This window comes from Chrysoperla carnea, chromosome 1 (genome assembly GCF_905475395.1).
Source record: "Chrysoperla carnea chromosome 1, inChrCarn1.1, whole genome shotgun sequence".
NCBI classification, from domain to species: Eukaryota; Metazoa; Arthropoda; class Insecta; order Neuroptera; family Chrysopidae; genus Chrysoperla; species Chrysoperla carnea.
This window is the reverse complement of record NC_058337.1, coordinates 95,549,573-95,565,375: the sequence shown is the minus strand read 5'-3', so window position 1 is coordinate 95,565,375 and position 15,803 is coordinate 95,549,573. Positions and strand designations below refer to the sequence as shown.

The window sequence follows — 15,803 nt, the reverse complement described above, 5'->3', positions numbered from 1 at the left end:
GATAGTGAAAATTTAAAATTTACTTAGTAAATACCGAGAGTGACCATTATTAAAAAATTTTTTTTGGTATTTTTAAAATGAAAATCAGCTGGTAAATGGTAACTCTAAATTGTATTATTAAATTTGCACTTTAGCGATTCTTCTTAAAAACGCTCATAGAACACTTGGGAAAAAACGAAATTAATGCATTTTTTACGTAAATTACGAATCCGTTGTCGAGGCTAGTGAAAAAGTTGGTTTTTCTTTATTTCACGAAATGACCAATTTATTATATATTCAACAATGAATAAATGGATTAAATTAATTAAAATAGGTCATTATCACCTTATTTAGCATTAAATATGCTTAAAATGTACAAAAAATGATGTTAATCGCGAAAAAAGGAAATTCCAAATTTGTGGTTATGAAGTCTACTTTTAAAGCACTTTGACTTCTCTGATCTATATGCCTCTAATGGGTCAAGTTAGCACAGGTCTGCGTGTTCTTAGCTCTTAAGTTCACCCAGTGACCAACGAATTTATTTATTAATGTTTAAAAACTAGGAGAAAATACCGTAGTTTCGTTTATTAAAGAAAAACTGTTAATTTTTCATCAGCCCCGACAACGGGCTCGTAATTTACGTAAAAAAATGGTTTAATTTGTTTTTTCCTGGTGTTTTAGGAGTATTTTTAAGAAGTGTCGCTAAAGTGCAAATTTTTGATTTTCTTGCTATGAATTCATTTTAATTAGTGAAGTGAAAGTAATTGCCTGAGACAAAGTTATCATGTTATCAAAAATAAACGTGACCGAATAAAGTAATTGTCTCATTGGTGGACGTAAATCGAAAAAACTGTTGTTCGCATGAATATGATTTTTTTGGATACACTCAGAACTCAGATAAACGCGATAAAAAATTTCAATTTCAATCAACTCAATAAAAATCTCAAAAATAGTATTCTTAATTTACGTAATCGAGCCATAAATTTTATTTTAATTATATATATTAAAATTGGGGAGCCAAAAAATTTATTACCCTTTAATTTTTTTAAAGGTTTGCGTAAAGTATCCTGTTTACATATATTAATGATTTTAATATTCTATCTTAATAAATCTCACTTAATATTAGCAAAATGGAAATATTTACAGATAATAAAAATTTTAGAAATAATTTATTCACATTTTGATTTTTAAATATTTAATTTAAGTACGAATTGAGTAGACTCGCCGCGTCACTATACTCTATGTACATAGCTAAATATTACCAAAAATTCGATAAAAGATTTGATTTGTTTTCTAATGTAGTTTCGAAAAGTATTCGATATTCTTATTTCGATTTTGGCTAAGTTACAAATTAATTTCTAACTATCCAAAAAGTTCTATAGAATATAAACTCGATTTAATTGAGGTTAAAAATTGAATATTGTTGTAATAGTTGTATTATTAGTGAAGTAAATTTATAATTAAAAATGGAAACAAATTCGATACAAACGATTAAAGAGGAACCCATGGATGTTGATGAAGATAATTGGGAAACAGAATATCAAGATAATGGGGAAACGAATTCAAACGATATTTTAAAATGTCATAAAACATTTATCGGTATCGAATATCCCGGAGTAGTTAAAAATGTTGATAAGATGTTACAAACACTTGGAGGAATTCAATCAGTTTCAGAAGTAAGTTTCAGTCTATAATAATAAAATGCAATTTTAATAATTTTTTAACTTAGGTATTTAGTTCCGAAGTTCCCAGGAGATTAGAATTAAATTTTCGACCAAGTGACATTTACTCTAAACCAACATGTGGAGATAAGGAGCAGACTTTGGGTATATTATTAAAAGTAAGAATAAAACGTCGGAGAAAGAAAGTAACGAAATCAGAAAAACCACCACCTACAGAAAATTCCGTAGTTTCAATGGATGTTTTAGGACTATGTCATCAGGTTTTCAGATTCGATTGTAAGCTATTATGCATCTACCTAAACTCCATATAAAAATTTTTTGTACAGAACACATTAAAATAATCAAAAAACCAATTTTTAAAAGTTTAAAAATTGTATTAATGCGCCTTCTCAAGCAGTAATTATTGCGACAAAAAATTCTGTTATTTATATTCGATGTAAAGGGTTGGTTATTAGGCGAATGGGTGTTATAAAAACGGGACCTCATTTCAGCAATTTAGAGAGGATTCCCAGTAAATTTATGGCTTAGAATACCTGTACAATCTCTTTAAATTGACCTAGAGGGTTGATAATAGAGGGTAAATAATATTCGTCTTTTTATGTAAAATATTATTATTTTGTTTTTAAGGCTTCTCGCACTTTTTAATAGTGACTAAATGGAGCTAGAGGTTGAATAGTTTGTATTTGAATTGAGGGTAAGGAGATGTCTTTTGGTTGCGTCAACTCTCCATCCCCTTTTCATCCCCATTTATCTGCTGCTTCACAGCAGAGCAAAGTTTTTAATCTCGAAAACAAATCACTGTATATTTGAATATTTGTAAACATTCATTTCATTTTCAATTATTTTAAGGTGTTCTTTACAAAAACTTCTATTTTATACGTATGACGTCAGAGATAATTGTTTTTACATCTAGATTTTACTGACTTCCAATACTTACCAGTTCATAATGACTCCGGTGTTTTAAAAAATGTTTACGATAGTATTATACCGAATGGATTTCCTGATGGATCATGGCTTGAGTAAGAAATTCAATTTGTATAGACAAAAATAATAAAATTTACGTACGCCCGTGAGATAAGAACTACTTTTCTCACTCAGTGTGCGTGGTAAAAATAATTCATTACCGCCCTAGAGCGGTAATGAATTCATTATCATTCTCCAAATTACTGTCAAAATTTTAACTAATAAGTTAGTATAGTATTAACTTTTTTAAGGTTCTATTTTTTTTTTAATAAGTCAAGACAAATTTTAAATAATAATTATCGTTTATTTTCACAATTTAGAGGCGTAGATAAATTTTTATATGATATACGTGTGTTAACGCATTATTAACTAACTAACGCTACGCACTCGTATACGTAAGTAAATAATGCTGTTATGCCACTAGTATCGTAAATAACTATTAATCATTGTAACACAGTCTAAGTTCCGAATTTCTGTATTCCAAATCGATTATTTATAATTTTTTTAAAATATTTTCGAAGATATTTTCTAATATCTGACCAGAGGCGCCACCTATTAAAAATGACCTCAACAAAATTTGTAGAGTTTGATGGGAGGCATTATGTTCTGACATCAGATTTGACCTAGTTCTTCGAATTTTTTTAATAGCCAATTTAGATCCTAAAAGGTAAGAGAATAACACTCTAAATTAGAAAGTTGATCCTAATAACAAAGTTAACATTTTTTGAAAACGTCAACTTTCGAAGTTCAGATACTACACCATACTGGTAATACTAAACTTAGCCTGTGATATATAGATTAGCATGCACATTGATTTGATTGAAATATATTGATACATTCAAGAAATGTGCCGACTCTAAAAAATTTTTTTTATTGTAGGAAAAATGATATGCCATACTTTTTTCCTCCTCCATCATTTAGTCGTATCGATACAACTGAAGGGTATAAATACTCAATTTCAAAAAAAGATTCAAACTTAGAACGTAATATTATTGGACGAACACGTCAACCTCGATCTGGGTATACAAAATTATGTACATTCCAAGACACCGAAATTCCTGAAAAACCATTCAAAGGTGCATATAACGTACTACGAATAAAAATGGTGGGAGAACATAATTTAAATATTTTGAAAAAGGTAAATAGATCGTAGCAATTTGGATTGGATATATTTGCATTCTGACTCGAAAATACAAGGTTCAGCTCAATCCCAAAAGATTCGGAGGGAATTTGAACTCTAAGAAAACTAAGTAGATGCAAGCTGCCTTAGACTAAGCAGTTTATTACGATAAATAAAATAAAAGTATAATATTTTTAAAAAATAGTCCAATAAACTTTACTTGTTTGATTTTCTGAAATAAGAAATAATACAACTTTAATTATCATATCCTTTCTTAAGTTTGCTAAATGCGAAAATAAATGGTTACAATTCAAATCGTACTCTGAATCAGCCCTCTGAAGAAATTACGTTGATTTAATTATCTGTTTTTTAGTTGTTCGAAGAAAGGCCTATATGGCCTCGAAACGGTATATTGGCGAGAACAGGCTTTACAAATGATCATTGTAAACATATTTTACCAGCAGTGGCGTACTATTTTGTAAATGGTCCATGGCGTACCATGTGGGTTCGCTATGGATATAATCCACGGAAAGAACCTTCATCACGTATTTATCAAACTTTAGATTTTCGAGTTAAAGTAGGTAAGTTGAATTACGATGACGATGATAAGTACAAGTATTGCCATCTGTTAGTCTAAATTTGTACTGACGAAATCGGGTCCTCTTCCTGTTGCATTAGTACGAATTATTATCGCCAGTTGGTGAGTTGCAACTCCCAGTTATCAATAATATTCAAATCAAAATTTCTTTTAGAAAAAAATTGTTTTTCCATCTGTCAATTAGGATCAACGGTTGTAAAATATTTTGTCCCATATATGGGACTAAAGTTATCATGATGTTAAAATCAATTTTTCTCGTAACTTTTTTCTGGATTCGCGTTAGTTAACGGTTAATCGCAAACAAATGTTTTTTTAATATCTGGAAAAATTTCTATACTTGAAATAATCACTAATGGTACTAAATTAAAGAGAAGAAAGGAAGAGAATTTAAGAAGGTTCCTTTTTGAGCGAGTTAGAGAGTGACGACTTTGAAATCTTAAACGTAAAACCCTAAAACCAAGTTACTTTTTTTCGAAACATTTGTTTTCCATTTGGATTAGATAACACTCTAATTGCAATTTTTTTTTTATTGCATTTCACAGTTGAAACAATATTGAAGAAAAACTTAAAATAATAAAATACGAGTTCAGTAGCCTAATAAAATCGGTCAATAGTGTTATCGCGTTATATTTGATCTTTTGAAGATAAAATCGTTGAAATTTTATCTCTTATTCGTTGCTTGGTGTCGAAAATTTTGTTGCAAGGAATTTCCAAATTTACATAGAATAATCGCAGCTTTGCAATTATGAACGTACGATTTTTTTGGACATATTGCCACATCATTACTAATATTGAAACACATAGGTTATACTCTAATATCAAGTCGACAATTTCAGATGTTTCAGAGGTTTTTATGCGCAATCATGTAATAAAGCGGAAGCGATAGGTAAATAAATTTTATAATTATAATTTAAAATTTAACGATCCATCGCTTCCATCTTTATTAATTAGGTAGTTTAAATCTAGTATGCATATATTTTTACCGAAGCTGTATACTTGATTATTCAGCGATGTTGTCAGTACTGAGTACTACTTATGAGAGATTAAGATCCCAAATATGAATATCGTGTTCGGTGGATGAATTTATAAATTAACAACCATTTGAGTTATAATTAGAAACAATATTAAAATAAAATATTTCTTAGGACCAGCAGCAGCATCTAAACGTACAAACATTGCATCCAAGGCATCACATATTGTCCGAAAGAAAACAGTACTGTTGGATAAAACAGTTTCACTAAAACGATCTGTAATAAAAAAGAGAAGAGCATTTAAAAATTATATATTTAAACCTGGAAGTTTACCCGAGACAAGGCAAATGTTTTATGCATTTTGTGATTTACATGTTCCTGAAATTCAAGCAATGGTTGCACGGTTACCAGAACTAGGTCCAGATGCAGTTTGCAACGAACGTACCGGATGGTTGCCAGCTGGTTTTGATGAACGATGTCGGGAAATTTTACATGAATTGATTCGCAAAGAGTTAAAAAAGAGAGCCGATACTGAATTAGTGATTGACGATGATGAAGATGAAGAGGATGGAGAATGGGAAGCCGATAGTGGTGCAGCTTCTGATTCTGATTGACATTTTTACTAAAAACTATTTTCGCATGATAGTTGTACAATAGTTTTATGTATTTTTGCTAAAATTTTATTAATAGAATTTATAGATTCTCTAAAAAGTTTCATTTTTTTAAACCGGCATTATTGAAACTATTTTTGAATAATTTCAGCGACAATTTTTAAAAGAATTATTTGTAGAGAATACAGATCATAAATTTTATTATAAAGATTTAAAATTTATATCTTTTATCAAATTAAATAAAAATGCTTTGTATTTTTTTCCGATTTCTGCTTAGTTGAACCACTAAAAATCCAATTTCTCTCAAAAAGATAGCATAAATTTAATTTTGTAAGAGAAACTCGACGGAAGGGTTCATCTTGATACCAAAATTCTGCTCACGTATACACGTGCTATTAAAACTCATACCTTCTTAACTGTTTACCTTTTCAACAGTAGTTAACCTATCGTAGGTTTTTTTGTTATGGGGTGTAAGTCATTCGTAACGTAAAACCTAAGAAATGGAATAACGTATACATTCACACTTCCATTTTACAAAAAGAAGAGTAGACTGACAATTCATAATCATGAAATATTGGTCTATAATTTATATTAATAGCTAAGATGTGATAATAAAAAAAAACGTGGGGTGCCTGTCTGCCAAGTGGTGAACTTTTTACCCAAGCATTCGGGTACTCATATTCAAGCCGTAAGTGATCAATTTTTAAAGTTATCGCCGCTTGATTACCTTGAACCCTGTACTCCTAGGGTTCAGTACCCATAATTAACTGCAAGTCAGTTTTTCAATGTTGACTAGAAATAGGAAAAATTTCGGAAATTTCAGCGATAGTATGCAGAAAACTACTCTTTCAATTTTATACGCTCTTTTTACCAAGCCATTCGTAAATCGCATATTAACATTTCGGATGCAGTGTCTACTTTCATATTTTCGATTGGCAGAATAATGTTTAAGAGAAATTCGAATCTTTATTTCCACATTTTTGTTACTTGAAACTCTTTTACCTTTTCAATGCTAGCTAGGTAGAGCCAACAAAACCGTGATTGTTACGAAAAATAAAATTTTTTTTTTATCGATGTTAATTAACCATGTGGAAACCAACAAATTTTTCGTCATTCTAGTCAAAGCTGATGTAGTTTTCAGTCGCTTTTGAATCTTACATCTTACACCATGACCTAATAAGATTAAAACAAAGATTCAAGAGTTTTAATAAAATACAATTTGTAATTAAAATATAATATTTATTCTGAGATACAAATATCATCGTTTAAAAAAATTATACAAGTATACAGTAATGGAAAAAAATTTTGTCAAGACACTTTTAAATTTTTTAACAACTCGTATCTTAAATTTTCTTGATTTCTTGACTTCTTTAACTAATAACTTAATGGAAAGGGAAACAATCGTTTATTCTTTTTCGTAAGAAGTTCAATGTCACAGTGTAATTATTAACTTTACAGCCGATTATGTGGTGATATTAATAACAAATTCTATAATCGGAACATAAATAAGACAAATTTAGTAGATTTTTGGTCCTGATTTACATCAATCTAGTGTATATTTAATGAATCTGCTAAATAAAAAATAATAGTTGATTACGATTTCTGTGAATGTTTTTGAATACGATTGAAAAAAATTCATTTTTCGAATTAAAAATCATTTAAAAACACCTTTATCGAAACATTTAAGAATTCTATACTGTGAATCATACTAAATCGCTCTGTATAAAATCTAATATGTTTTTATTTAATCGTAGATCTAATTATTCAGGATTCAATTGATCACTAAATAGTTCACCCAAATAAAAATCAATTTACATAACTGGTAAACTATCAATAGGCGTAGCAAATTCAAAATCTTCTGGAAACAATTTGTTGGCATGAGGGTACATTAATTTATATGACTGTCGAATTGTGACATCAGCAACTCCAGCAATGTCTCCAATTTCTTTTTGACTTCGCTTCTCATCTGATGCTTGTGATGCCATATAAATAGCTGCTGCTGCCACAGATATGGGTGAACGTCCCGGTACAATATCCATTTCAACAGCACGGCGTGCAATATGTGTTGCGGCACGTTGTACAACATTACGCAATGCCAAATTCGAACAAAATCTTGACATAAAATCTCCAGTTGTAATCAAATCAACTGACGTCTCCAACGCTTTTAATATTAATTTAAAACATCGTCCAATTTCTTTTTTGCTTATTTTACTAACAGCACAAATTTCTTTAAATGTGCGAGGTACTCCTTCTTGGCGACATGCAATGTACAAACAAGCGGAGGCAATAGCGTCATTTGCACGACCTAAAAAATTAAGTTTTAAATTTTAATTCTGAATTATTAATAGAAAATATTTCTTTAATCAAACAGACCTTTTAAATTTTTACCATCATGTACTTGTTTAAAAAGATTATTTGCTCTATCTACAATGGTTTTTGGTAAATTAATTCTGTCAGCCATTGCATTTATCTCTCTAAATGCATTTATCAGCGCTCTATCTGAACTACTCATCGATCGCCTATTTTGATATTTAGACACCCCTAAAGCATCAAAAGATGCATCTCCTCTACCAGGACCAATCATTGTCGATAAATCTGACCCATTTAAAAGGGGATTTTCTGGTCCACCAACACGAGAAGGATCTACGCCTGATTTTTCATTACTAAACGTTCGCCACTCAGATCCAACATCTATAACTCTAAAATGTTATTATTAGTTTTCTGATTAAAATGAAAACCATAAATAATCGCACATTTAAAAATGTAGCATAAGTTAAATTTCACAAATTGAAAAGTGACGAGATGTTAAGAAATAAATAGCATCATTTGATACAATTTTTTTTTTTAACTTAAGCTTTGGAAAAATTGATATCAAAAGTTTTTAGGAAAATCGAAACTTAAATTACGAAAAATTAAAAAAACTAATTACGAAAATTAAATACATAAACTATCATTTACAATAATTTAAACGTTACTGAACTTAAGTTCAAATTATCAGTTTTAATTTCGAAATCTAAATACACATTGACGCATTATTGTTTTGTTGTCAACAATTTTATGTCCATGCAAATTGAATTAATAGTTTTTTTACGTTAATCCATATGTTTATTGGATACTTAGAAGAATGAAATATTGTTATTAGCTCCTAAATAAGAATTTACCTCTTTATGAAAACATAATATCTTTTAAATTAAAATTTGGTAAATAAATACATTACCTGTCACCAACTACTAATCCACATTCGGAACATATTTGATCACCAGCACGATAATCTTCAATTAAGGGGGCTTCTGGATGAGCATAACAGCATATATTATTTGACTCATATCTAACAAAAAAACCATGAAAATTATTATAACATCACAAAACACGTAACTTATATGACAAAATAATAATTATTACAAAGAAAGACTATTTACACACCTTGATGAACTCGCCATTTTTCCCACTTTTGACAATAATTACGCATTGCCAAATTAAGAAAACTTATAGAAATGCACTTTATTCGTATGCACAATTTTACCATTACCTTATCAATCAAATCGTGCATAAATAAGTAAATAACGCACAAAAATTATAATTGTAAAGAAGGCTTCGATTATTTTCGTGTGATGCGTCAATTTCATGCAATTTTCATGTTGATGTTCAATAAAAATATTAAGTAGTGAGTTTTTATTTTGTTTGTTATAACAAAGCACTCCCTGATTGCCAACCGAATATGTAGCGGGAATTTCTTTAAAAATATAAGTTAATAAAATCGCTGATTTTTCATTTTAACTAATTTACGCCCTATATAAATGTAATGTATGGGGGGTTTATTCAATTAATTCTGATTCCTAAAATCATTTAGCCTCTTTCCGTATGTACGCGGTCTGTTCGTGTACTTATTAGCTATAGAGAGTAGAGTAGAGGTAAAGATACACAATCTTTTATGGCTGTTTGACTCAAAAAGTGGCCACAAAATATCATTAAATAAAGGGGCTAATAATGGAGTCCGTATAGCGGAGTCATAGTATGAAGGGTAAAGATAAAGGAGAACCATCTCCATATATAAAAAGTGTCCATCGAAAAGCAGCAAATAAGAGTGGCGCTGCTGTAGCAAAAGTGTAAGTTTTAAAAGAAGTTCAAAGTAATAAGAGTAAGATAAAGATCTAAACAAGTTGTTAGAGAAGGACAGAGAATTTCACATCAAACACCATCTGCTACACAAGCGCTATTCTGGTTAATTTTATATCTGTTATTTGCTTTTTTCAGATGGACACTTTTTTACTTTAACTCCTATTTAAGATGGTTCTCCTTACCTCTACCCTCCATAAGTCATAGATAAAATATACCATAAATGTACCTTATGATTGACAGGCTGTAAAAAATTGTTTATTTTCTTCCGTCCCTAGTTGACAGTCTATAGCTTTAATAAGTATGTGATCCGGGCGTTAGGTTATATTTATGGAGGGTAGAGATAAGGAGAATCGTCTCTGTATATAAAAAGTGTTCCCGAAAAGCAGAAAAATTGGTAGCGCTGCTGTAACAAAAGTGTATTAGTTTTAAAAGAGAGTAATAAAAGCAAGATAAAGATCTAAACAAGTTGTAAGAGAAAGATAAAGAAGTTTAAATCAAACACCTTTTGCAAAACAAGCACCATACTGGTCAATATTAGAACTGTTATTTTACTGTTGTTGGACACTTTTTACTACGACGATGACTCCTATTTAAGATTGTCCTCCTTACCTCTACCTTCCATAGTTATATTATTCTATGGTTTGTGACGTTTATTGTCAACACGTGGGTAATATTTGTGTATTTTGAAACTATAAAACAGTCTAGGTTATATTATTAAATATTGCCATAATTTTGTGAAAAAACGCTATTAATTATAATTAAGTTATAAAAGTTAATCTGAGGAAACCTGAATAAAATTCATCTTTACAGATTTCTTATTTTTTAAATAAATTGTATATGCCGTAAAAATTATTATTAACAATGACTGAGGTAGTAAAAGAAGATGCCGACAATTTGCTAAATGAAACTAAAGATATTTTAAAAGAAAATAAAGAAACTTTAAGCGAAAACAAGGAAATTAAAACAGAAAATAATGCCTCTTCTGAAACTGATCCAAATAATGTATACGCATACTTAAATCGTTCTGACTTTACATCCGAAAAATTCAAACTTGAAATTAATGGTTTACCAAAGTTTTACGGTATTAGTGAATTAAAAAGATTAATTAAAGATAAACTAAAATTGGATTGCAATAAAGTCAAAACACCAAGGAAAGGTAGTCACTTTGCTTATGTATGTTTTCGAAGTGAAGAGGACAAACAAAATGGACTAAAAATTTTAAATGGATATCAATGGAAGGGTAAAGTTCTATCTGCTATTGAAGCAACTGCTGCACCTGATCCACTAGTGAAGAAACGAAAAGAATTTCAATCTGGCGAAAATAGTAAAAGATTCAAAATTGAAGGAACTCAAAAAGAGCGATTACAGTCGACAACCATACCATATGCTGAGTTTTCTTACGATAAACAGTTAGAAATGAAACAAAGCGACATACATCAAGTTTTATTGAAATTGGGAAATGAATTGTGGAAACATAATCAAGTTTTACGCCCTTGGATAGAAAAACAACGTGAAAAATATAATGGACTGCCTTGTGAATTGATGAATATTCGTTCTGCAAAAAAATATAACGAATATAGAAACAAATGCGAATTTACTGTGGGGATGGATCATGAAACGAAACTACCAACGGTTGGATTTCGGTTAGGAGCTTATGTCGATGGTTTTACCGGAGTTGCTCCAATAGATGATTTAATTCATATTCCAAAACGCATAAAAGTTGCTGTTAAAGTAAGTATTATTTATAATCATCTAAGAAAAATTCGAAATATTTAAAACAAGGAAGCTTAGGCTATTCGGACCCTATCGTGTGTTAAACGTGAGTATCACGTTAAGATAAATTAAAGTAGATGATTGGCATAATATTATCTAAGTTTTTTGAGCTTTTCTTAGATTTTCTGAGGATTAGTGAATGAAGGCAATCACAGGGTTAACTAAAAAATCTGCAGATTCGTGCTAACTCGATCACATTAAAGGCATACTCAACCCGTGGATCAGTGAATGAACCTAATCACAGGAAAAAACTATTAATTTTTGAACAGCTCCGACAACTGATTCGTAATCGACGTAATAATGCTTTAATTTGGTTTTTTACCAGACGTTCTCGGAACTTTTTAAAGAAAAGGCGCTAAAGAAAGCGTTGACGTTAGATAGCCGTTAGATATACCATAGTGTCCGAATAGGCTTACCGTTAAAATAATTATTAATACTCACTCGCCAATAGCAAGAATTTTCAGTGTACAGTTGCTCATTAAAGTAGAGCCGCAAGTATATCTCAAAGAGTATCTTAAATTTCGGTAAAAAAGAATTCAAATTTTGCTTGAAGATATTAAATAAAATATGACTCTTCCTGACATCTATTAGCGAGTATATATATTGTTCGTGGTTCGCTTCGTATGTATTGTATAATGTGAAGTCCGAGTGGCTTTGTCAATTTTGGTTGATAGATAGCTGTTGTGATATATACGTATATCACAACGTCAAGTTAACGAAATAAAGTACATTACCAGGACATTCAAATTGGTATTTGTGTGGAGACATTTTAAACGGTTCTTATATTAGTGATAAAAGTGTCTTTTTAACTAAAAAATACCTTAGATCGTAATTCGTCATAAAGGATTATAATTTTGATTGCAGACTTTTGAAAATTTTGTACGTAATTATACTCAATTACGCATTTTCAATCCAGAATTTCAAAGTGGTGAATTTAGACAGTTAACTACAAGATGGTCGACCACAACTGACGAACTCATGCTCATTATTGGAATTCAAACCAAGGAAATCGATGAAGATACTGTAAATAAACTTAAAAAAGATTTAATTGAATGGTTTACTAACGGTGATGGATCCGAAGCTAAACTTACGTCTTTGTTTATTAAAGTAATTCAAAAACGGTATGCAATTTCTTTTATAAGAACTATTTATAAGGGCCCAAGTCACTACACTTGCGTCAATACATTTGAAAGTTAAAATTTCTTTGAGGAGAATCATGATTAAGCTAACGCCCTTTATGTTTAGCCTCTGATTTAAAGAAGGTTGTTAAAAGTTTAACGTGACTACATGTCTGTCTATGAAATCGTAGCACCTAAACGGATGAACCGATTTTTAATGGCAGTATGCTACCCAGCATTCTATGATATTTTATTACAATGTAATTAATATTATCAACGAAAGAAATTATTGGAATTTGTTGTAGAAAAAATAGTTTACAACACTAAATAAATTTTTGCGCAACTCTCTCCTTAGTCTTATCGTTATATGTTATTGACGTGGGATTTTATCCCAAATTTTGTGATACTAATGTTAGTTATGAAATAATTTAAATAGAAAAGCACAAAGTTAAAAATCGCAAAACGAGAAATTTTTCTACAAAAATAGCGGTAGGGGGAAGAAGGTTAGTTTACCTTTTACAAGTTATTTTCCAGTACCAACTTAACGAACACAAAATTTTCAATTTAAAACTCGATTTAGAGTAGAAGTGGAGGTGCGTACTTCCAGTTAGCCTTAAAACAGCTAAAAATACTGGAATATTTACATAAAACAGGGGAGGGACGACAGTTGATGATTCAGTAATTTCTAATATATCTTATTTAAAATATAGTAATGCGGGCGAACCAATACCTACACCGGAACATCTTTATGGCACAACTTATATTCAAGAGAAGCTTTTGGATCTTACATTTCGTATATCTCCAGATGCCTTTTTTCAAGTGAATACTGATGCTGCTGAAGTTTTATACTCGTCTGCCATTGAAATAGCGAAACCAACAAATGAAACATCTATAGTTGATATTTGCTGCGGTACAGGAACTATTGGATTATGTTTTTCTAAAGTAAGCAATTTTATACCCTGTATGAGACAGATGCTTAAGTGCAATAAATACTGAATAAAGCTTTATTTTAAATGTAATATATATGGATATTATAAGCTTAGCTAAAAGTATATAAAAAAAAGTACTTTATAGTAACTCAAAGTTAACCCTAGTAGCTTAGTTGGTTGGAAACTACAAAAAAATATAATCCCATAATACTCGCCCTTCCCGTTTTGACTCCGTTCAATACTATCTTAGAGAACAAGAGAATAAAGCATTTCATTTAATTTTTAGCATTGTGGGCAAGTATTAGGCTTAGAAATAGTAGCCGATGCAGTAGTTGATGCAAAAGCGAATGCTGATATAAACAACATTAAAAATGCAGAATTTTATCAAGGAAAGGCTGAAGAAATATTATTATCAGTAATAAGAAAGGCACAATTTGATGATGTGATTGCAGTTGTTGACCCACCTAGAGCTGGTTTACGTTAGTATTTTTACATTTGAAGATACATTATTTGGTCAAGCGCAGGGTTCAATCTATTTTTGGCTATACAATAATAAAAAATTAATATTTTTTCAATCTGATTTAAAAAAATTGTTATCCTCAGCTTATTTCATCACATTTATATTGAAATTTTCGCTAGGGGCGTTTTTTTAAACTAGATTGAGTTGTAATGAATGGTTTAAAAATATAATTTTTCAACTTTGCTTACGTTTTTTTCAGAGCGTATTATGTTTTTTCGATAATCTGATATTGAATAGAACTATTAATTAAAAAAGTAAATTCTTTTAAAAAAATGTGAATTATGAAAGCATAATTTGAAACTTACATTTCGAAAAATTAATATATTTTCATAGTCGAACTATGTATTTGCGATACTCAGTTGTGGAATACAGATAGCAAATAGGTTATTTTTTGAGTGTTTTATAGCCTAAACACTATATTTATACAGAGTGTTTTGATGGAGCCGTGCTATTGCATACTTATCTTTCTTTGTGACAAGATAGGTAGTAGAGTAATGCTTAATTTAATTTTTTAGATCAAAAAGCAGTTATTCAACTAAGACAAACAACAAAATTGAAAAAATTACTGTACATTTCATGTGATTCAAATGCAGCATTAAAAAATTTTGTCGACATGGGTAGACCACCATCAAAAACGTTACACAACGAACCATTTGTACCAATTAAAGCAGTAACTGTAGATTTGTTTCCTCATACGAAGCATTGTGAACTCCTTATATATTTTGAACGTTTTACTGTTTCAATGTTAGAAGAATTGCACGCTAAAGCTATTGAAGCTAATGAAAATGGAAAACTACCTTCAAAAAATATTGAAGTATCAGAAAATGTTGAGGTATCGAATGAAAAACTTGTAACAGAAAATGTTGATCAATAATAAAAAAATTAAGAATACTAAAGTAATTATTATTATTTTTTTAAATATATTTTTAAGAAAAAATAATTTTTTGTTAATTTTCTAAAGAAAAAATAAAAAAAACCATCTAAAACACGGAAAATTGTACATTGATGTAGATTCTTGAGAAAATATGAAAGATAAGAACACGTTTATATAAACAAATCGACCGAAAAGTACAAACCCATTCCCCTCCCTTGAGTATTTAATTTTTCGGTACGAAATTGTTACAACCTAATTAACAACTGTGCTAAATTTCAAACAAGCAATACTTTTTTCCTTATAGATATTAAATTTTATTGTACTAAATAGCAATACTAATGTATCACAAAACAATGTGTATAAGAAACATAGATGCTTGTATTGATACTTTTATACTGCTACTGTTCAGAAGCGTACCAGGAAATATCTAATAGTATCTTTCTTATATACACGCTCATTGATGTACTAAAGGAAATGATTTAAAAAACACACAGTACATGGTTATAGTGTGATACGTTTAAAATGATCGTGAATATTTGGAAACCA

The 15,803-nt window shown here is 30.0% G+C and overlaps 3 protein-coding genes across 3 annotated transcripts; 2 read left to right on the top strand and 1 right to left on the bottom strand.

Annotated features, from left to right (window-relative positions):
* Positions 1 to 1,275: 1,275 nt before the first annotated feature.
* LOC123304987 (general transcription factor 3C polypeptide 5) lies at positions 1,276 to 6,039 on the top strand. Its single transcript, XM_044886566.1, has 6 exons — positions 1,276 to 1,655; positions 1,709 to 1,937; positions 2,575 to 2,680; positions 3,504 to 3,762; positions 4,118 to 4,325; positions 5,488 to 6,039. The coding sequence occupies exons 1-6, from the start codon at positions 1,446 to 1,448 to the stop codon at positions 5,925 to 5,927; spliced, it is 1,452 nt and encodes a 483-aa protein (XP_044742501.1). The 5' UTR covers positions 1,276 to 1,445; the 3' UTR covers positions 5,928 to 6,039.
* A 1,259-nt stretch (positions 6,040 to 7,298) lies between these two features.
* LOC123305026 (transcription initiation factor IIB) lies at positions 7,299 to 9,565 on the bottom strand. The gene is made up of 4 exons (XM_044886624.1): positions 9,348 to 9,565; positions 9,142 to 9,252; positions 8,298 to 8,623; positions 7,299 to 8,229 (listed from the first exon to the last, which is right to left on the bottom strand). The coding sequence occupies exons 1-4, from the start codon at positions 9,362 to 9,364 to the stop codon at positions 7,736 to 7,738; spliced, it is 948 nt and encodes a 315-aa protein (XP_044742559.1). The 5' UTR covers positions 9,365 to 9,565; the 3' UTR covers positions 7,299 to 7,735.
* A 1,211-nt stretch (positions 9,566 to 10,776) lies between these two features.
* LOC123292384 (tRNA (uracil-5-)-methyltransferase homolog A) lies at positions 10,777 to 15,257 on the top strand. Its single transcript, XM_044873022.1, has 5 exons — positions 10,777 to 11,774; positions 12,681 to 12,937; positions 13,645 to 13,876; positions 14,150 to 14,342; positions 14,899 to 15,257. The coding sequence occupies exons 1-5, from the start codon at positions 10,905 to 10,907 to the stop codon at positions 15,255 to 15,257; spliced, it is 1,911 nt and encodes a 636-aa protein (XP_044728957.1). The 5' UTR covers positions 10,777 to 10,904.
* Positions 15,258 to 15,803: the final 546 nt, after the last annotated feature.

Coding starts and splice junctions, on each gene's coding strand:
- LOC123305026 (XM_044886624.1), bottom strand. Junction 8,624..9,141: donor GGATTAGTAGTTGGTGACAG/GTAATGTATTTA, acceptor ATAACATTTTAG/AGTTATAGATGTTGGATCTG. Junction 8,230..8,297: donor TGATGGTAAAAATTTAAAAG/GTCTGTTTGATT, acceptor TTAATTTTTTAG/GTCGTGCAAATGACGCTATT.
- LOC123304987 (XM_044886566.1), top strand. CDS start 1,446: ATGGAAACAAATTCGATACAAACGATTAAAGAGGAACCCATGGATGTT. Junction 2,681..3,503: donor CCTGATGGATCATGGCTTGA/GTAAGAAATTCA, acceptor TTTTTATTGTAG/GAAAAATGATATGCCATACT. Junction 3,763..4,117: donor ATTTAAATATTTTGAAAAAG/GTAAATAGATCG, acceptor TCTGTTTTTTAG/TTGTTCGAAGAAAGGCCTAT.
- LOC123292384 (XM_044873022.1), top strand. CDS start 10,905: ATGACTGAGGTAGTAAAAGAAGATGCCGACAATTTGCTAAATGAAACT. Junction 11,775..12,680: donor GCATAAAAGTTGCTGTTAAA/GTAAGTATTATT, acceptor TTTTGATTGCAG/ACTTTTGAAAATTTTGTACG. Junction 12,938..13,644: donor ATTAAAGTAATTCAAAAACG/GTATGCAATTTC, acceptor TTTAAAATATAG/TAATGCGGGCGAACCAATAC.